The 23,941-nt window shown below is 35.0% G+C and overlaps 1 protein-coding gene across 1 annotated transcript in view; it reads left to right on the forward strand.

Annotated features, from left to right (window-relative positions):
- Positions 1–9,824: 9,824 nt before the first annotated feature.
- Positions 9,825–23,941, forward strand: part of LOC108678681 (serine/threonine-protein kinase unc-51) — a 62,104-nt gene continuing 47,987 nt past the window's right edge. Inside the window, exons 1-2 of the mRNA XM_047881470.1 lie at positions 9,825–10,320; positions 16,814–16,906. Of these exons, the coding sequence (XP_047737426.1) occupies positions 10,237–10,320; positions 16,814–16,906 (177 nt within the window). The 5' untranslated portion in view covers positions 9,825–10,236. The remainder of the gene's footprint in view (positions 10,321–16,813; positions 16,907–23,941) is intronic.

Here is a 23,941-nt window from a genome sequence, read left to right on the forward strand (position 1 = left end):
ATAATAATATATAAATGTAATAAAAAAATTTTAAATAATAATAATAATAATTTGTTAAAAAATAATCTCGGAGGGTGGCATCCATCCTGCAAATAATTTACTTATTTACTGAAGGATATGCAACATTTGGACACAGAAAATCTCAATGAACAAAACACAAAAAAATGAGAAGCAATATTTTGCAAATAAATTATTTTACATGACCAAGAAAATATTAAAATGTAGACACTTTTATTGAAAAACCTGTGATTCTTTAATTATTACTAAATACCATAAAAATTTATTATATACACACACACAACTAAAATGTTCACAAGTATTAGCTCTTATTGGCATAGATATTTATTTCATCAGAAGGTATGTACGAATTTCTTGCAGGTTTGGGGCACAGTTGGATATTAAACTGGACAGAATTACCGCGCAGCAATTCTAATGCACTAAACTTGTGTCATTAAATACTAAAAAAACACTGCATGTTTCATAAATGCTTTTTCACAATATACTTAAATTGGATACTAATCAATAGTAGTACCTATATGTTATAGCCTTAGTACAGTGCTATTAATTACAATCAATCAGAATTAAAATCAATAATCTGTTTAAATTCAAAGTTCACCTAGAATTCAAATGCAAAAAAATAAAATGCCAAGTAAATTCACTATATCTTTGGCAAAAGAATTTTAGAGACCAGCTCCATCACTTAAAAAATTTAGATACATAGTTTTTCTTAAAATTTGTCAATCAAAGGGAAAAAATATCCTCCTGTCTACTTAATATGCATATAAAATCTACTTTTAAAGACAACACTTCTAAAGCAGGAAAGTGTCTCTGATGTTAATAATAGCAATGTCAATGAATTTCTTTTTCCATTCTTATCAAATCTATAAAAAAATGTTCAAATTTTTAAAATTATTTTTTCTGTCAATTGATTCATGCATTGTCTTTAACTTCACACAAGTGTGCAAAATTTCAGGTCAATTATTAAGATTTGTAGCAGACAAACAAGAAGTTAAATTAAAGAGATGTGTTGTAGGTAAATAATATAGGAAAATAGCAGGCATTACCATGTGTAGACCTGCAGACCATTGGGGGGCGTTGCCCCTCGTCTGTACTCGGCCATGTGGTGGTGTCTGCCCATGCACACAAACACTCGCAGCAACAGAGGACACGTCTGCAGAAACAAAAAAATATAACTCAGTACTCACTGCAGTGAGTGACAGAGAGCGCATTTTCTTGTTCGTCCATGAAGTCAAGGTTAGACGGATGGATGGACATGGCGAGCACAATAGCGCCTTTTTTCAATAAATGAGAAAATGCGCTAAAAACTTCAAAGTTAAAAAAAAATCAATTACTGATAACATTGAATTTAAAGCATTTTTTACAACACTTCTCTTTAACTTCACTTCTTGTTTGTCTGTCTGTCTGTCTGTCTGTCTGCTACAAATCTTGTAATCGAAATTTAACACACTTCTACTTATCCTATCTCTTATACACATCTAGATGTGTATAAGAGACAGGGGTTTTGTTGTCCTCAAAACCTTGATGGCCGACAACAATAGGCCAATATTGCAACTTACTGGCTCTGGGCAAGGGTTTTGTTGTCTTCAAACCCTTGATGGCCGACAACAATAGNGGCCATAACCTCTGCTGCAATAATCCGTTCCCTTAGCTGTGGTAGGGTGTGAGGGCGACTTCTGAACACCCTATCTTTTAGATGTCCCCAAAGAAAGAAATCGCAAATGCTCAAATCAGGTGACCTCACAGGCCAGTGTAAATCACCCCTCAGAGACACCAGACCTCTGGGAAACATGTGTTTCAAAACATTGGGTGACATTCGGGCTGTGTGAGCTGTAGCCCCATCCTGCTGGAACCACACGTCTTGCAATGCTTCATTTTCAACAATGTTTCCATCATGGGCTGCAAGAAATTTGGCAACATTGCAGCATATCGATCGGAATTCACTGTTACGGTTACTCCCTCCTCCAAAAACGACTCCAACAGTGTGTTGCAGCTAATAGCCCCCATCTTCCAGATATTGTTTTCAAAACATAAGTATTCTAAATGGTATGTTATGCTAACAGCTAACTTCTAGAAAAATAAAGTTTCTTCTTTATGTACCTCCATTACTCTTTTATTTTACCTCAAAACTGCTCAATTGGTTCTCCCCAACCCTGTATATTGAGAGGTTGAGATTGTATTGACCTTTTAGGCAATTAGAAATATTTTCCACCCTAATACGAGTATTCTAATTAAAATATTTAATTTCAATCTTTAAATATGTGAATTTAAAACTAGAAACAAAACAATTATAAGACTATATATAAAATAATTAAATGCAGTGAATGGATATAAAATATTTGAATTGTGCACATGTTTATTTCAAACAGTATTAGATTTTCTCATAACTTAAGTCTCGTTTCAAGTTGTATGAGGTTTGTTTGGTTATCGTTCAGTTAACGTTTAGTATTTGGTTTATTGGTCTGAATTAAATGGGAACAGTGCAGTCAGTCACTCAGTCACTACTAGTTGGTGCGTATAGAGGGTAGAGTCTGGTAGATTTATAGGACATTAAACTAGTAGATCTATCGATAGTGCTGTGCACTGTGCTATCAGCTACAGTCACTACTAGTCAGTGTGTATAGAGGGTAGAGTTTGGTAGATTTTTAGGACATAAAACTAGTGGATCTATTGATAGTGCTGTGCACTGCGCTATCAGCTACCTATCTGTTATGTGACTCTTCAATGTTTAGAAGATCTGCATTCCTGAAGTGTTTTTGTATATTGAAGCCAGTTAAATGGTCAATATTTAGCTCATTACCTTGCTTCATACAAACTTTACAAAGCTAATGAATAGACATAGTACCAATAATTGTTTACCCAAAAATCCCTAAGTGGTAAACACCACCTTGGCCTGTTGGCCATTATTGAAGGCAATAAGTGCCTTTTTTAGCCATCCATTATGATCCATATACTGTTATTGTTAGTAGGCTAATTGCAATATAAAAAATAACACTTCAAAAAGACAAAAAAGTTGAAAAAATAAAAAAAATCAAATAAATAAAAAAAATCATGAAAAAATAAATAAAATCATTGATTTTTGATTTAAAAAAAAAAATTAAAAAAATTTCCAACCCTGATTGCCAGTAAGGCGGAAGGTGTCAATTATTAAAAATTTTAAATCAATTATCACCCACAAGGGGCAGAAGGTCTCTGATGTCCAGCCCACTGAAGCTGGCTCAAAATAAGCATTAGCATCTCAAAAAGATGACGTGACAAGGAGGGACAGGTGAACAGCAACAGAAACTAAGACACTCAAACGTTTGCTTACACCGGATGTTGGCTGTCCGCACAAGAGAGAGAAGGGAAATGTAAGGAATCCTACCTAAATAATAACTTAACCCCACAACTTAGAAACGCAGTCAGACATCGCGTGCTCAGTGGTTTGGCGCTTGGGAACAATCCTCCTAACAGCACCAAAGAACTTGGCTGCAGTCGAGTGAGAAAAACATTTACAGTTTGGGCAACAATTGCAATTTTGCAGTCAGGAGAATATATCTGCCTTGAAAGCCCTAACTAGAGTTTTCCTGCCATTTTTGTAACCACAATAAGCAAGATTCCAACTAGAGGAATTATAAACATCATACCTACTTATTAATAAAAGTACACCATCAAGCTGCAAGAGGCATACCTAGAACATAGCTGCCTTCAAGCTTTGACCACAGTTTTCCTGCCATTTTTGTAACTGTGATAAGCCAGATTCCTGCTAGGTGAATTATATAACTCCTATCTAATTATTAATAAAAGAGAGTTTCATTGAAGACCAGAGAATTTGTTTGACAATTTTCTCATTATTTGTTCAATATTTTTAATTTGCACTGTTAAATCAAAAATCAGGGTACCAATGATCATTTTTATTTCATTAATGTTTTGAATGTATCAGTCCATCCATTATCAAATTACAAGAAGCATTGAATGATGAAATTTGGATCAACATAAGTTCAAAATCATGTAAATAGGATACTACTCATAAATCAATTTAATTAAAAATAATTGCAAATTCACAAAAATTATCAAGAATTAATGCACCAAAAGTTACTCTAAAAATAGTCCCAAGGTTCTGACAAATTCAGTAGTTTGAAGGTTGATGGCTATAGTCCCATCCTAAATGATGAGGGCCTCAGCTTATTGCAAGTTGGTTGGCATCGGGGCATCTCATGACGACGCTGGTGCATTCTTCCAGCACCGTACGGGTGATGGTCTCATTGTGGGCTTACCATCAGGTGGTTCCTTGGTCCACCAGACTGAAGGTGGCATGTGAGACACTGGCTTAATGTTGTAGTTGTGAGTCCGATGATGTCAATATTAGGGAGAATTCTACAACCTTCTCTATTGCAGGAAAATTTTTTGACCACATTGGTCTCTTGGAAAACTCCCTTTTTTGCAGTGAGTTATTGTTCCTCCCAAAATTTTGTATTTTCTAATTTTATAATAGATCAGTAGTTTAATTTTATCATTAGTTATGCTTACAATGTTGTTGTGAAAAATGGATTGGAGGATCCGTTCATCTGCCTTATAATGGCTGGTCATTTGATTCTCTTAGTAGATAGTTGTGATTTTTATGTTAGTCTTTGGTCCCTTGTTGAGTCTGTTTTGGTTCAATCAAAAAGTTAAGATTTTCATGTTGATTGTTCTACTGGCAAACCCATTAGTGACTAAGATTCTTTTATAATTTTTCAGCTCTGTATTCATGTCATTTTTAGATGAGCAGGTTTTGAGAGCTTGTTGGATGAGAGCATGCATTGTGCTTTTTTTTTTGCGCTCTGTGCATTTGCTGGAGGCGTTCAAGACTCTCCCAAAATCTGATGGTTTCTAGAATACTTTGGTGACAAGCTAATTATTTTTAGTTTGTACGAATATATCTAAAAAAAGGCAAAGTACAATTTTGTCCAAGTTCATAAGGAAACTTCAAGTCAGAATTCATTTCAAATGTCATTTGATTCTTCAGTTGTTCTTTGTCTTGAACAACAATGAAGATATTGACATACCTGCAGTACAATTTGGGCTTGATCTGTTCATCTCAATCATCTGAAAGTACTAAATTTTATATTTTGCACATATAGTACTCGGTAAAACTAGTACCCATGGCTAAGCCATTGGTTTGTTGGTAAATTTTGTTGTCCAGAGAGGTGATTCAAAAGAGCAGAGACAAAGGAGATTGAGAAGAATTTTTTGGAATTGGTGGAGCTGGCAAAGTTGGGCAAGAATATACATGCTTTGCAATGATATCTAATGTTTCTTCTGTTGGGATGTTGGCGACATCAAGTGATGCAAAAAAGCCAGATGGGCATGCAGTAGGGAGGATCTCCAAAAAATTGCATCTAGATTTCCCCAAGAGTTGCTTTGGATTATACAGTTTTATTATGGTATCCAGTCTTTTGGCTGTTTTGTAGATTAGAGACAAGACATGAGAAATAATGGGTGATGGGTCTGAGTGGATTACCTTCCTTGTGATTTTAATGTTACTGTAGATGTAACCAGGAGTGTAACTCGGGACTGACAATCGGCGTGAGCTTTCTAGACTCTACAGTGGACTTGACCATATTGATTGGTACAAAATTGGTTGGCAATATGAAAATCAGTAACCCAAGTTTTGATTCACTAGTAAAAAAAATATAGTTTGATATAGTATTAAAAAACTAATAAGAAAATTGTTAATAAAAAAAATTCTGTGGTCTTCAAGTTCAATGAAACCTACTCAAAGGAACAAATTCTGCAAACCTTTAAGTACTAATTATTAATAAAAGTGCAAGATCAAGCTGCAAGAGGCGTAGAATTAAATATATATGCCTTTCAAGCACCAACTAGCTTTCCTGCCATTTTTCAAACAATGTGCGAAGGAAGATTCCTGCTAGATGAATTGAATTCCTCCTATCTGATTATTAATACAAGTGCACAATAAACCAACAAGATTCCAAATGTATGGAAAATTTGATATTTTGGGTTTGCAGCATTTCTGAAATGAATATGAAAATTTCAATCCTGTTTTGAGTCAGTTTTCAAATTTTTTGTTGTATAGCCCAAGCCCCTAAATAATTAATGAAACAATACATTGCTAATAAATTTTCCAAGACCAAGCACTCAGCACTGACTGCAACAGGCATGAGATATTTCTTGGTTTGAGCCACCACTAGAGGCAAGCGTGGAAAACATCTACTTTAGGGCCGCAAGGCCTGCAACTAGAGCTTTCCCACCATTTCCAGAACCGCAAGATTTCCACCAGATAAATTATATATACCTCCTATCTAATTATTAACAAAAGTGTACAATCAAGCAGCAAGATTCCAATTGTATTAAAAATTTGCCCTGTTGGACTTGGACGGTTGGAGCCGCAAGATTTCAGAATCAAGAAGGAAAATTTCAATCCTGATAGTCTAGAGCTGCAAGATTCCTACTAGGTAGTAGTAGTACTAGTAGGTAGATCAATTATGTCTAATCTAATAATAAATAAAGCCTTAGCTTCATGATCAGGCTGCACAATTCCATTTCCATATGTATAAAAAATTGGTCACTTTAGACTTAAGAGCTACAAGATTAGACTTAAGAGCTACAAGATAATCCAAGCCAACTGGCCAAGCAACATTAGGTACCTAGCACTAGCACCAACAGGCTAGCCAAAAAACAAATACTATTATTTAGTTTATCAAATGATTTAAAACCATAAAAATGTATAATCCAATTAAAGAACCAAATAGTATAAAATAATATAATAGGCAAAGAAAATAAGCATTTAAAAAGAAATCATTTTCAATTCATAGGTACTCTCACATCACACTAAATAATGTCTGAATTTTACATTACTACATTAGTAATACAGTCACAAATAATAAAGGTTAGGTTAGGATAGGTTAGGTCAAAGCAGAGAGTTTTTTAGACTCTCCCTCAAGTTCATTTTTGAGTCCTATAAGTAGACCAGTAAAGTATCCTGGATACCAGCATTATCATACTTAAGAAATTGGTTTGATTCTTGAGTAAATGAAGAAATTAAAAATGAACTGATTCTAAAAAAGCTCTGGTTTGCCAAGTCTATGGTCATTGGTCACAATAATAATGAGGTGTCCATTGTCAAATCACCCATTAGGTTCATCAATAAAAAAAAAAAACCTTTGTTCAGCAGTTCAGGAAGCTGAACTGAAATGCTGAATTTGAAATTTCTATACCAAGTAAAGCCAAGTATATATAGCTTGCATAATGCATAGCCTATTAGGCTATTGCATTGCCAATATACCTATATCAGGATTATTCAGGCAGACTCAAAGTTTGAGGTCAATATATTTCAAAATGAAATAATCAAGATAATTATATTATACTGAAGCCTGGATTATGGATATAGTATAAAACATACTAGGATTACTATATAATTACAATTAGGCATAATATAACCAAGTTTGCAGCTAGAATAGAATAAAATGTACAACCCTAGTCGTCCTCCGGCACGACCCAAGCCAGCGACTTCTCATGCCGCAGTCTACCGCCTCCGCCTCCGCATGCCGCAACCATACTTGATAAACAAGAAAAACAACGCGTGGACAAGCTTGCAGCTAAACATGGGATTTTTTTTCTTTTCAGATTTGCGGGAGCCCCTGAAAAACATGGGATCGTTTTAATAACAGAAGCAGCTATTTGCAGTTGTAGCATAGCTGGAAGGCGGTTGTAAAAGGTGATTGTCTATATACAATTTTTACTTTATTGTCTACAACTCTACATAAACATGATGATAACTACTACTTAATACTTTCGACATTTGGAAATCGATTGTTGGGGCAGGAATTCTATTTAATTAACGGTGGATAGATCTCAATGCTACATTTCTCAACGCATCAACATTATGTTATTCTTATCTTAATTTTTGCTCTTCTCAGTTGGTACTTAATTAAATCATGGACATTTAAATTGCCAGGTTGCTATTTCATTTTATCGTCTGTGGCAGTCAGCTAAGCAAAAAAAAGTCTCGTCCTCGCCAGACGACTTTAATTTTGTGTTACAATTGTGGCACGGCGTTTAGTTAAAAGAGCAAAAGGCGCTTCAAGCCATAGGATCAAATGATACGTTTTTAAATTAAATAGGCAAGTCAGAATTGAATTAAGAAGTAAAGCCTGTACACCATTTTAACCTGTTGTGTGAACAGTCTTTAAATCGGCGTGTTTATTGATTTTAACGTAATTCAATAACTACCAGGAATTCACAAGCAAAATGCAGTTGATTCAAGAATTGAATTATTCGTGGAATGTAAATAACATGAACTTTATCGTTGCTTACATGTGTAGAGACTTAAAACTATTATTGCTCCATGGAAGTTTCAAATTCAAAACATATTGTTGTCCAAACGGTGTGTCTTTCAACAAATTCACGAATTTCTATTCGAACATATATTAATTATTGAGATAAGGTGATAGATAACATAGTATCGAATCTGCAAAATACTGAAAATAAATGAGAAATATTTAACGGCAACTTTTGAATAACGCATGACAAAATTTATCGTACTTTGTCTGAGAAATGTATCGTACTGAGTACCTAGAAAGATAAGTACCATATTTATGACAATTAACAAAACTTCACTGTATGAGTGTATGTAGGCAATATTCGAGGCCGATGTTATTCCTTGACACAACTTACTATTGAGCAGCCATTTAACATATAATTTATTACCACAAAAGGTAAGCGTACTTATTATAAAATCATTTGATAAACATATATTTTAATCAATCGAACGTAAGCAAAAAATCGTGGGCTACTGCACGTCTGCGTAAATAGTAACGATTTATTTATTTTGAGAAATTTCAACACGAGGATATGTAATTTTCTGTTTGTGATCATTTTCATGTTATTAGAGTGTCTATTTCATATGACATTTGTCACAATTAGTGTATTGGGTTTTGTTTTACATCAAGAAACGAAACATCATAACTTTCATTCTTTACAAAGAATTAATCTAAAGTTGTCATTTTCATTACAGATCTAGTACCTAAATTACATATACATTCATTCTAGTTACCCCGTTCAGTCACATGTCAGTTATAACTCATTAATAAAGAATAAAATGAAATAATGAATAAAATCGTTCAACCGTGTATCTTTCGGGAGAAAAATACTATTCATTTTTAAAATGAAAAGGTTCAATATTCTTTATTTCAGTTTGCCTTCTTTAAATCCTTGATTATCTACACAATATAATGCGAACTTTCGGTGTCAAGTACTTGTTAATTCTGTAGATTAAATATCATGAATCTATGTGATTGCGCGAGGCAAAAATGTCCTTAAACTTGGACAATGCATGCCGTGTGAAAACCAATTCCATCATGTTCACCAATGTTGCCGTCTCATAACTTTAAGGTGGATTCAAAGTTCGCTCACAACTCGTGAAGAATGCTCATTTTAGACCCTGGAAAAAGTTTATAATAATTGAGATTGATGAAAATCATTAATGAAATTTAACTATTTCATAGCCCGAAATAAAAAATAATTGAGATAGATTAGTATCATCAATGAAATGAAAGCAGCCTGCAATGGCATCCTAAGTTGCCAAATGCGCGAGAAAAAACACTTGTGTGGACTTCCTAATTATAGTTAAATTTAAAATGGAAGTCGTGTAATTTTTAGAGCATCCAATTGTTTAAACTTAATATTTACATCTAATTTTATGCACTAAGTCATGAAATTACGCATAAGAAAGTTGCTTTATATGAGTGTTTAGTCGATTTTAAAAGGCCAACAGCTGATCGAATGAGAAGAAAGAACGCTATCAAAGCCAGTTGACAAAGAACTGCGGTGGAGGTTGTATGTACGTCGCGCACGGTCCGTGTCGTGAGCAGATGTCTTATATTTTGGGCATTACTTGCTAACTTAAAGAGGCTTGTAATTTATATCAATTGAAACAGCAAAATAAATACATTCTTCACATTACGTTGTTACATGTTTATATTAAGCAAGTTTATGCTGAATATCGTGAGTTTCCTTAACAAACCGAGATTATTGATCGAGGGATTCGAGGCGTGTTCCTTCGAAGTGTTGCATTTTTCCGTGCCGGGTCAGAATACTTGCACGTTCGATCTGCTTAATTTTTGAGAAAAAATTTAGGGACCACGTAAATTTAAATTTCTTAAATTTGTCTTCATGAAAGAAGTTTCGACCCCCTCTGTAATTAGATACTCTTTCAGTGCATCCTAATACTGAGTAATGAGCGTTCCCTTTCAATATGAGTGCAAAGAAATCATTGGACATGGAGCGTTCGCATTGGTGTACAAGGGTCATCTTAAACAGGTGCGTTAATGGTGACAAACATCATATTATAAATGTACTCTTTACTCGCCTCTTATTTCATAAATAACTTCTATGCTCATGAGTAAACAAGTAAAATTAGTGAAGTATCATTTATAAATCTATTGTAGTTCTTTTTTATTACCAGCTAGAAATTTTGCATGCAATTTTGACATGTACTATGAAAATGTTTCCTTTTCTTCACAGGAGAAGCAAACAGCAAAATGGCTGATTTCATTGGTTCATTTGTAAACATTGTTTACACAGACATGGCTTCCTCAGTTTCTGCTATACTTTTTTTCTTATATTGTATCAAAATAAATCACACAAGACGCTTTCATTCCATGTAAATTCATCAACATGAATTTCATGATTAATATTTGAATATATATTTCCAAGTCACAAATGTTTACTTGAGAAATCTTTGTTCTCTAGCCACTCCTGTGGCCTGTCCAGTGTCTACTCTTATGCTTATCAAAAATCTAATAAATCTACTTGATATAAACGAGTGTGAAGCAAACAATTAAACAGTAGTAAAGTTGGTAGAAAAATTAAGGCTCCTAGCTCTAGCCTTAGCCTTAGTTAAGTATCTAATTGTATGATTTGCATATATAAACTTCAGTCTGCATATCAAATGTATGCTTTGTCCTAAATGACATTATGCCAGAGCCTCCTGCAAAAGAGGCGCAACTGCCTTTTCCTTGGTAGAATTTCACTTGTGCTTTTGGCTGTTGCCTAATTTTTTTAATTCACATTTATATCCATTATTATTTATAATGGATATATTTATATCCATTATTTATTAAATCTGCTCATCTAACATTCCATTTCAACTTGTGGTATTTGGACTAACCTACTTAATATTCTAGATTGGCACTTCCTTTCTGTTGAATTTCAAATCAGTTTCCTACTTCTTTTTATAAACTTCCTTCATTTGAATATCATTGTCAGTTGTCACCAGTTTTAACTAGACAGAATTATTGCAAAGACTTATACTGTTTGAACTAAATTGAATTCTTGTTAACACAATCACTCTTCAAATGTCTGCTTGACAATAATAAATATTATTTGTTTCAATATCTTTCAAACTACATGAGATGGTGTGCAAATTACAGCTAAAATATGAATTATAGCACTGCATTAGCATTGACTTTCAAGTTTCAACTAGATCCATCACTGTTCTTGCCTCTCTTCACCATCTTCTTCTCCATGTTAGTTTTGAGGTTTACCCTTTAATTTGACAGTGCAATGGCACTTTCTATAAGAAAATATGCCTTTATTATAATGCCATTATGAAGGCCGCTTCATGTTCAGTGCTGCTGCTTCATGTTCACTGCCACTGTGGCATGTTCACTGCCACTGTGTCATGTCCACTGCCACTGTGTCATGTCCACTGCCACTGTGTCATGTCCACTGCCACTGTATCATGTTCACTGCCACTGTGTGATGTTCACTGCCACTGTGTTGTGTTCATTTCACTGTTACAGTGTCATGTTCACTGCCACTGTATCATGTTCACTGCCACTGTGTCATGTTCACTCCCACTGTGTTGTGTTCACTGCCACTGTGTCATGTTCACTGCCACTGTGTCATGTTCATTGCCACTGTGTGATGTTCATTGCTACTGTGGCATGTTCACTGCTCTATGTCATGTTCACTGCGGCTGTGTCATGTTCACTGCCGCTGTGTCATGTTCATTGCCGCTGTGTCATGTTCATTGCTACTGTGGCATGTTCACTGCCTCTATGTCATGTTCACTGCCTCTATGTCATGATCACTGCCACTGTGTCATGTTTAATGCCACTGTGTCATGTTCATTGCCACTGTGTCATGTTCACTGCCACTGTATCATGTTCACTGCCACTGTCATGTTCACTGCCACTGTGTCATCTTCACTGCCACTGTATCATGTTCACTGCCACTGTCATGTTCACTGCCACTGTGTCATGTTCACTGCCACTGTGTCGTGTTCACTGCCACTGTGTCATGTTCACTGCCACTGTGTCATGTTTAATGTGTGTTCTGGTAATGTATTTTAAGTATAAAATAATTTAAAACTCAATTCAAATCACGGCTGGATAGCATGAAGTGAGATAGGTACTAAGCATTAGTGTCCTAAGTAGCTTGTAAAACTAAGACTGTAATTGCGCACAACTATGCACTTGGAATACAAAGGTACATATAACGCACAACTATGTACTTGGAATACAACGGCACAAATAACGCACTAAGAATACAAAGGCCCAATAGCGCGGAAATATGCACTTGGAATAAAAAGGTACCGTACATATAACGCACAACTATGCACTTGAATTACAAAGTCATAAATATGCACTTAGAATATAAAGGCTCAAATAAATACGCATTTAGAACACAAAGGCCCAAATAAATATGCATCACTGTGTCATGTTCACTGCCTCTATGTCATGTTCACTGCCACTGTGTCATGTTCATTGCCACTGTGTCATGTTCACTGCCTCTATGTCATGTTCGCTGCCACTGTGTCATGTTTAATGTGTGTTCTGGTAATGTATTTTAATTATTAGATAACTTAAAACTCAATTCAAATCACGGCTAGATAGTGTGAAGTGAGCTACTAAACACTAGTGTCCTAAGTACCTAGCTCGTAATACTAAGACGTAATACTAAGACGTAAGACGTAAGTAATTAATAATTAATAATTTAATTTTAATAATTAGTATAACGCAAAACTGTGCTCTTAGAATAGAAAGGGACATATAACGCGTAAACATGCATTTAGAATCCAAAGGCAAAACAACATGTAAATATGCACTTAAAATACAAAGGCACAAATAATGCATCAATATGCACTTGGAAACGAAAGGCAAAATAACTCATAAATATGCACTTAAAATACAAAGGCCAAAATAGCGCGTAAATATGCACTTGGAATACAAAGGCCCAAATAACTCATATATATGCACTTAGAATACAAAGGCCCAAATAACGCATAACTATATAATTGGAATATATATACAAAGGCCCAAATAACGCTTAAATATGCATTTAAACACAAATGCCCAAATAACGCATAACTATATAATTGGAATATATATACAAAGGCCCAAATAACGCTTAAATATGCATTTAAACACAAAGGCCCAAATAACGCATAACTATATACTTGGAATATATATACAAAGGCCCAAATAACGCTTAAATATATATTTAGAACCCAAAGGCCCAAATAAATACGCACTTAGAACACAAAGGCCCAAATAAATACGCACTTAGAACACAAAGGCCCAAATAAATACGCATTTAGAACACAAAGGCCCAAATAAATATGCTCTTATAATTGGATGAAGCGCAGTTAGTCGTTGCGGCGCCTGATGCTCGGCAGCTGCGCATGCTTCAAGGCCGCGTATCCCTGCTACGGCCCCATGCTTAATGTGGGGTCTGATGTGGTCTAAAGTGGTACAGACCTTCGTAGACCCATTGTAGGGGCTGATGTGGTCTAAAGTGGTACAGACCTTCGTAGACCCATTGTAGGGGCTGATGTGGTCTACAGTGGTACAGACCTTCGTAGACCCATTGTAGGGGGCTGATGTGGTCTAGAGTGGTACAGACCTTCGTAGACCCATTGTAGGGGGCTGATGTGGTATTGACCTTCGTAGACCCATTGTAGGGTCTGATGTGGTCTAGAGTAGTACAGACTTTCGTAGACCCATTGTAGGGGCTGGTGTGGTCTAGAGTGGTGTAGACCTTCGTAGACCCATGGTAGGGGCTGATGTGGTCTAGAGTGGTGCAGACCTTCGTAGACCCATTGTAGAGGCTGATGTGGTCTAGAGTGGTGTAGACCTTCGTAGACCTATTGTAGAGGCTGATGTGGTCTAGAGTGGTGTAGACCTTCGTAGACCCATTGTAGGGGGCTGATGTGGTATAGACCTTCGTAGACCCATTGTAGGGGCTGATGTGGTCTAGAGTGGTGCAGACCTTCGTAGACCCATTGTAGGGGCTGATGTGGTCTAGAGTGGTGCAGACCTTCGTAGACCCATTGTAGGGGCTGATGTGGTCTAGAGTGGTGCAGACCTTCGTAGACCCATTGTAGGGGCTGATGTGGTCTAGAGTGGTGCAGACCTTCGTAGACCCATTGTAGGGGCTGATGTGGTCTAGAGTGGTACAGACCTTCGTAGACCCATTGTAGGGGCTGAAGTGGTCTAGAGTGGTGTAGACCTTCGTAGACCGATATAAACAATGAAAACGTGAAATATTTGTATGTTTTATTGTGTATTATTGCTATTATTCGATATTTTATCCATGCACAACAGATATTTTTGGTAAATTTTTGTGTCTGTAACCTAAATTGAAACCTATAAATTGCATAAATAAACCTATAAATGTAAATATAAATATAACCTATATTGACTTTAAAAGAGGACCAAATTGTTGGAGCCAGTATGGCAGGTGCTATAGTGTGACAACGTCCTCAAGCGAGATTACAATGGCTTTATTTACGTACTGAGCTGCTAATAAAGATTTAATGAAGACGAGAAATTATTTAAAATGATGTTATCATTATCCTCATTCGTTGAATAGCTGCAGGAAACTGCAGTTCGGTTGTGCGAACTTCGGTTCCTTTTCGACATCGATGACGAATGTTCAAATTATACAAACGTATAGCATCTTATCGATGCTATCGTATCGTATCGATGCTATCGTATCGTATCGATGCTATAGTATCGTATCGATGCTATCGAATCGTATCGATGCTATCGTATCGTATAGTATCGTATCGATGCTATCGTATCGTATAGTATCGTATCGATGCTATCGTATCGTATAGTATCGTATCGATGCTATCGTATCGTATAGTATCGTATCGTATAGTATCGTATAGTATCGTATCATATAGTATCGTATAGTATCGTATCGATGCTATCGTATCGTATAGTATCGTATCGATGCTATCGTATAGTATCGTATCATATAGTATCGTATAGTATCGTATCGATGCNATGCTGTGCCTGGTATCACAGATACGCGTTCACTTCATTCACTGCGCCCACTGCAGTCAATATATATACCCTGTGCCCCCCTCCCCCCCGCATGCTGTGCCTGGTATCACAGATACGCGTTCACTTCATTCACTGCGCCCACTGCAGTCAATATATATACCCTGTGCCCCCCTCCCCCCCGCATGCTGTGCCTGGTATCACAGATACGCGTTCACTTCATTCACTGCGCCCACTGCAGTCAATATATATACCCTGTGCCCCCCTCCCCCCCGCATGCTGTGCCTGGTATCACAGATACGCGTTCACTTCATTCACTGCGCCCACTGCAGTCAATATATATACCCTGTGCCCCCCTCCCCCCCGCATGCTGTGCCTGGTATCACAGATACGCGTTCACTTCATTCACTGCGCCCACTGCAGTCAATATATATACCCTGTGCCCCCCTCCCCCGCATGCTGTGCCTGGTATCACAGATACGCGCTCACTTCATTCACTGCGCCCACTGCAGTCAATATATATACCCTGTGCCCCCCCTATAACTATATATATATTTATTGGCTAAATTTATTTCAGGGGAGAAAATGGTGGCACAATTTTAATAATTAATTTCCAATTCGTATATAAATAGCATTTCTTGTGCCGAATAAACCATCTTTTTTATTGTTCTTGCCCTGTAGCTTTTATTATATAAATAAAGTTTTCTTTGTTATGGAAACTCGAGCACACAACCTGCTACGATAGTTATTATGAGAACAAATATTGTGTGTATGTGTAAATTGTGTGAACGCGCTACATGAGTGGTCAGTTTGTATGTGTAGATTGTGTGAACGGCGTGGTCAGTTTGTATGTGTAGATTGTGTGAACGTGCTACATAAGTGGCCAGTTTGTATGTGTAGATTGTGTGAACGTGCTACATAAGTGGCCAGTTTGTATGTGTAGATTGTGTGAATGTGCTACATGAGTAGCCAGTTTGTGTAGATTGTGTGAACGTGCTGCATAAGTGGTCAGTTTGTATGTGTAGATTGTGTGTGCGTGTTACATAAGTGGCCACTTTATATGTGTAGATTGTGTGAACGTGCTACATGAATGGCCAGCTTGTATGTGTAGATTTGTATGGTATTCACTAATGTTACGTTTGTATAAATTGTATTGTATTCTCTAATGTTATGTTTGCATTGCATTCACTAATGGTATATTATTGTGTTCACTAACGCTATGTTGTCCTGTATTCACTAACGTTATGAATGTGTTAACTCATGTGTTGTATTGACTGTATTGCCTTGTATTAACTGTATATGTGTTGTATTGACTATTGCCTTGTATTAACTGTGTTTATATTGCCTTGTATTAACTGTATATGTGTTGTATTGACTATTGCCTTGTATTAACTGTGTTTGTATTGCCTTGTATTAACTGTATATGTGTTGTATTGACTATTGCCTTGTATTAACTGTGTTTGTATTGCCTTGTATTAGCTGTATATGTGTTGTATTAACTGTATATGTGTTGTGTGCAGCACCCAGAGAAGCTGGTGGCCATCAAGAGCATCACAAAGAAGAACATAGCGAAGAGCCAGGCGCTGCTTAGCAAGGAGATCAAGATTCTTCAGGTCAGTTTTATTCATTTTATATATTATATTATATTGGTCAATAATATCTCCTTGTTATACCTTATAGTCTTGCTGTTATATACCCCTAGAGTCTTGCTATTTTTTATATTCCTTCAGGTGAGTTTTATTCATCTTATACCTACCTATATTATATTGGTCAATAATATCTCCTTGTTACGTATACCTTATAGTCTTATAGTCTTGCTGTTATTATATTGGTCAAAGACATCTCATTGTTATACCCTATATTCTTGCTCTTATATACCCCTATAGTCTTGCTATTTTTTATATTCGTTCAGGTCAGTTTTATTCATCTTATATATTATGTTGGTCAATAATATCTCGTTGTTATACCTTATAGTCTTGCTGTTATATACCTACCCTTATGAGTTTTATTCATCTTATACCTATATTATATTGGTCAATAATATCTCCTTCTTATACCTTATAGTCTTGCTCTTATATACCTACCCCTATGAGTTTTATTTATATTATACCTATATTATATTGGTCAATAATATCTCGTTCTTATACCTTATAGTCTTGCTGTTATATACCTACCCCTATGAGTTTTATTCATCTTATACCTATATTATATTGGTCAATAATATCTCCTTGTTATACCTTATATTCTTGCTCTTATATACCCCTATAGTCTTGCTATTTACTATATTCCTTCTGGTCAGTTTTATTCATCTTATATATTATATTGGTCAATAATATCTCTTTATACCCTATATTCTTGTTGTTATTTTATAGGCTGCTATTTTTTTATGTTCCTTCAGGTGATTTTTATTCATTTTATATATTTTATTGGTCATAAACGTCTCGTTGTTATACCCAATAGTCCTTCTTCTCCATGCGAGACTAATGCGTTCTATGCAAACTTAACTTGGTCTTAACTAATCTACATTACCGGCAAAGGCTCACATCGATAAAAGAATTATAATAATAATATAAATATAATAATATAGTTATGTAGCACGTTCACACATCCACACATACTTATAATTCATAATAAAAATAATAATAATAATAATAATAAAATAATAATAATGTCTCACAGCTTATAACAGTTCACTTGAACACACGAGATGGAGCTAACATATTGAACGTTCAGTGCTGCTGAAAATATTTTAGCGTCTGCCTTGAGTTTAACTTCAATTTCGACTTGTTCCTGGGGTTTATTTCTTATTTTTTTGCATTCATGCTAGATTTTCGACTTATCAGGCGAATGATGAATTATAGGAGGATGATAAATATTAAGCGAATAATGAAGGATGGGTGGATGATGAATTATAGGAGGATGATAAATATCAGTTTAATATTAAAGGATATGCGGATGATGAATTATAGGAGGATGATATATACGATATCTGGCGAATAATGAAGGATAGACGGGTGATGAACTATAGGAGGATGATATATACGAGGCTAATATTAAAAGATAAGCAGATGATGAATTATGGATAGATGATAAATATGATATCAGTCGAACAATGAAGTATACTGAGATGATAGCAAGATATTGTATGCTGAACAATGGCACGAGTCAGGCTTTAACAAGGTGCTGGCGTTATCAGCTTAGGCTGTGAGCGCGAAAAAAAATCCTGTACCCATGCCGCGGTGTTGCTTAGGCCTACCGAGCCTAGCGTCCTGCCATCTTGTGGAGCACGTGGAGTCATGGAGCACACGTGGGGTCATGGAGCACACGTGGGGTCATGGAGCACACGTGGGGTCATGGAGCACATGTGGGGTCATGGAGCACACGTGGGGTCATGTAGCACACGTGGGGTCATGGAGCATTATTATATTGAAGTGCAAGTAGAGTATCATCTTATGATGCAAATAGTGTATCATTATATTATAGTACAAATAGGGTATCATCTTATGGTGCAAATAGTGCATTTATAGTCAAATTAGTGCATGGTCTGTCCACTGCCAGTGCCGCCATTTGTTGTGTTATATATGCGTCTGTCCCCGCGTACACAGGAGTACATTGTTGTCAACATGAGTGGCGGGCAAGAAGGATAACAATACACTGGGAGAAATGTATAGGAAGAAATATGTGTAAAAATATATAGAAAGAAATATATGAGAAGAAATATATAGGAAAAAATGTATAGGAAAACATATATAGAAAGAAATATATAGAAGATGAATAGTTTATTCAACTAGTCCTAGTTGCCCCAAAATGGACCTCATAGACCTCATCTCACACACGAGTGTATTGCTTACATGTCACGACATGTGGTATAGGGAAATAGATCTCCTTACGTTTATCTTACTCTTTGATCATCTCTCAATTTAAACAAGATAAAAATACATTGTTATGGATACGTAATCATTCTGTCTCTTAACTATTTTCCTCTTTTCTTTTACCTGTTTATCACGAAATTCACACGGAAAAGCCTTTAAACATTATAATGGTGAATAAAATCACTTAAAAGCGAACGCTATACTCATGTAGCTGATAAATTACAGTTTATTGAAGACTTTTGCAGCCAAGTTCAAAAAAATATAAAATTAATTTGTTGAAAATTAAAATTTTAAAAATGAGAGAATTTAATTTAATAATTGTATTTTTATTTGTAATAAGTAATATAATTTTTAGAATGAATTGAGAAATTATTAATGAGACTTATAAAATGAGAGTTGAATTCTCCTCATAGGTTAAGGAAATAAGAAAAAGTAATATTAATATTGAGGCGGAGGCAATAAATAAATTAATGAAATGCGTAGATGTGATGAAGAACAATGCAGTGTTGGTGTTGGTGTGGCGGCCTGAGTGGGTCACAGCAAGTGGGTCATACATGAAGCCTGCTCTGACAACTGCGCCGGGCTTCTTTGCTTCAAGTTTTGCCTTTGTTCTTTCATTGCCACCTAATTATTATCATTCATTCATCATTTACTATTTATTTTTACTATTTTTTTATTAATTATTTTTACATTTTTTTTATTTTCATTTATTTATTTTTAATATTTATTTTTATTACCTATTCATTTTTATTATTTATTTTTACTTTTTGTTTTATTTTGTTTTATTATTATTTATTTTTAATATTTATTCATGCTATGTATTTTTATTATTTGTTTTTACTATTTGTTTTTATTGTTTATTTTAATTATTTTATTTTACTATTTATATTCATTATTTATTTGTACTATTTCTTTTCTTATTTATTCCTGTAATTTTTTCTTCTTCTTTATATTATTATTCATAGTCACAATTCTTACTATTCATTCTTATGTTAAATTATTGTCTTGACAGTTGCTGCATTTTACGCGGTGTCAGTGTGTTATTCTTAGTCAGTTTTTACTCGTATCCTTTAGGATAATTTGATGACGATATTTTCTTGAGTATCAGTATGAATTATATCAAAGGGAAGGGTGTAGCTTTTACGTATCTCTTTATTTTGCGTGCATGTTTCTTCATTTTGCATAGATATTTCAATAATAATTGCTTTTGATATTTGTATTCTCGTATCAAATAAGTTATTTTTTAATATATATTATTTTCTGCAATTATCTTCATTGTTTCTATCTCACAATTATTTAAGGACTTGAAAGTTGGACGCTTTTGCTGTTTTTTTTTTCAATAACTGCGATGCTGTGATGCTTTTTGGTGCATTTTATGGAAAAAAGGCGCTATTGCGCTCGTCATGTCCGTCCGTCCGTCCGTCTGTCCGTCTCTCTGTCTGTCTGTCTCTCAGTCTATCTGTTTATCTGTCTGTCTATCTGTTCTGTCCGTCCGTCTGTCTGTCCGTCTGTCCGTCCGTCTGTCCGTCCGTCTGTCCGTCTGTCCGTCCGTCTGTCCGTCTGTCCGTCTGTCCGTGACTTCACGTTTTCGTCGACGAGAAAATGCGCTCTCAGTCACTCACTGCAGTGAGTACTGAGTTATATTGTTCAGTTCCTCGTTGATGATATTGACGGCTCGGCATATTCCAAGCGCCTTGTCAGGTTTCAACTCCTCTCGTTCACTCGTAAAAATTATGGGGTCAAATTATCCAAATATTTACACTTTCTTTACCCACAGCCCAAGCAGAGAGCGGACTTAGCACTGAAACGCCCGTTTTCCTGATCAAACTTAAAGGCAGAAAGTACATCGCTACTTTGACAAGGTTTTATTTCTTTGAGTGTATGCTACGCGATTTTCTAAATGAAAATAGCTTTTCTTAGTTGCCGAGTTAGCATTTAATGGCGTATGAAATTAGGTTAACGTATTAGGTTAAATTATGTTAACGTACGTATTAGCCTATTAGGTTAATTAACTAAACTTAACTAAATTAGGTTAACAGGCGTAAATTAGGTTAACGTAACAGCCTGTGCTGTGATGCGTTCATTGCCTTCATGCGCACTGCCAACTTTTGGTGCGAGTGATGAACACGTGGGGTCATGGAGCACACGTGGGGTCATGGAGCACACGGGTCATGGAGCATCATTATATTATAGTGCAAATAGTGTATTTATAGTCAAATTAGTGCATTTATAGTTAAGTTAGTGCATGGTGTGTCGGCTGCGAGTGACGTCATTTGTTGTGCTGTATATGCGTCTGTCCCATAGCAGTACATTGTTGTCCATGTGAGTGGCGAGCAAGAAGGATAACAATACACTGAGAGAAATGTATTGGAAGAAATGTGTAGGAATAAATATGTTATTAAAATATATAGAAAGAAGTATATAGGAAGAAAAATACAGGAAGAAATATATAGGAAAAAATGTGTAGGAAAAAATGTATAGGAAGAAACGTATAGGAAGAAATATATAGGAAGAAATGTATCGGAAGAAACGTATAGGGAGAAACGTATAGGAAGAAATATATAGGAAGAAACGTATCGGAAGAAATATATAGGAAGAAACGTATAGGAAGAAACGTATAGGAAGAAACGTATAGGAAGAAACGTATAGGAAGAAACGTATAGGAAGAAACGTATAGGAAGAAACGTATAGGAAGAAATGTATAGGAAGAAACGTATAGGAAGAAATGTATAGGAAGAAATGTATAGGAAGAAACTTATAGGAATAAATGCATAGGAAGAAATATATGGGAATAAATGCATAGGAAGAAATATATGGGAAGAAATGCATAGGAAGAAATATATGGGAAGAAATGCATAGGAAGAAATATATGGGAAGAAATATACTAGTATTAGATGGCAGATTTTACTTGTTTATACACGTGCGATTGATGACCAGAGAATTCGTTGATTTATATTATCAAGGAGTGGAACAATTCAAGTGTATAGAAAGAAATATATAGGAAGAAATATATACATAGAAGAAACGCATAGAAGATAAATAGTTGAATCAACTAGGCCTAGTTGATTAAAGCAAGTGTATTGCTTACATGTCACGACATGTGGTATAGAGAAATAGATTTTACGTTTATCTTACCTTTTGATCATCTCTCAATTTAAATAACATAAAATAAATTGTTGTGGATACGTAATCATTCTGTCCCTTAACTATTTTCCTCTTTTTTTCATCTATTTATCTCGAAATTTACACGGAAAAAGCCCTTTTATCAATATAATGAAAACTAAAATCATTTATGAGCAAACGCTGCTTATGTACGTAGCTGATGAATTACAGTTGATTGGGAAACCTTTTGCAGCTAAGTTCATAAAATTTAAAATTAATTTGTTGAAAATTGAAATTATAAAAATGAGGGAATTAAATTTATTACCAATATTATTTTATTTTCAATAACTTACATAATTTTTAGAATGAATTGAGATTTTATTAATGAGAGTTAAATTGTCATAGGTTAAGGAAATAAAAAGTAATATTAATATTGAATGAATTGAGAGTTATAAATGAGAGTTGAATTCTCATAGGTTAAATAAATAAGAAAAAGTAATATTAATATTGAGGCGGAGGCAATAAATAAATTAATGAAATGCATAGATGTAAGGAAGAACAATGCAGGGTTGGTGTTGGTGTGGCGGCCTGAGTGGGTCACTGGAAGTGGGTCATACATGAAGCCTGCCCTGACTACTGCGCCAGGCTTCTTTGCTTCAAGTTCTGCCTTTGTTCTTTCATTGCCACCTAATTATTATCATTCATTCATCATTTACTATTTATTTTTACTATTTTGTTATTATTTATTTTTACTATTTATATTTATTATTTATTTTACCTAATTATTTCTATTATTTTTTACTATTTATTTTTATTCTTCATTTATTACTATGTATTTTTATTATATATTTTTATTATATATTTTTATTATTTATTTTCTTATGTATTCCTGTTATTCTTTTTCTTCTTTATATTATTATTCATAGTCACAATTTTTACTATTCATTCTTATGTTAAACTATTGGCTTGAAAGTTGCTGCATTTTGCGAGGTCTTATAGTGTGTCATTAGTCAGTTTTTACTCGTATCAAAGGATAATTTGATGACGATATTTTCTTGAGTATCAGTATAAATTATATCATAGTGAACGGTGTAGCTTTGACGTATCTCTTTATTTTGCGTGCACGTTTTCTATCTATACAAAATATCTATACAAAATTTCTTCATTTTGTATAGATATTTCAATTATAATTGTTTGCTCGCGTTGATAGTATATAGTAGTCTCGCATCAAATAAAGTTTTTCATTTTTTCAAAAAGTTATTATTTTCTGTAATCATCTCCATTTTAAAGTCTTACAATTATATTGGGACGTGAAAGTTTGACGCTTTTGCTGTTCATCTCGCGATAATGACATTGACAAAAATAAATGGGTTAAATTATCCAAATATTTACACTTTCCTTACCCACAGCCCAAGCAGAGAGCGGACGTTGCACTGATACGCTCTTTTTCCGGATCAAACTTGAAGGTAGAACGTGCATCGGTAGTTGGACAAGGTTTTATTTCTTTGAGTGTATGCTATGTAATTCTCTAAATGAAAATTGCTTTATGGCGTATGAAATGAGGTCAACGTATTAGGTTAAATAACTAAACTTAACTAAATTAGGTTAACAGGCGTAAATTAGGTTAACGCAAAAGCCTGTAGGTGCGATGCGTTCATTGCCTTCATGCGCACT

The sequence above is a fragment of the Hyalella azteca genome, unplaced genomic scaffold (genome assembly GCF_000764305.2).
Source record: "Hyalella azteca isolate HAZT.00-mixed unplaced genomic scaffold, Hazt_2.0.2 contig8052, whole genome shotgun sequence".
In the NCBI taxonomy this organism is placed as follows: Eukaryota; Metazoa; Arthropoda; class Malacostraca; order Amphipoda; family Hyalellidae; genus Hyalella; species Hyalella azteca.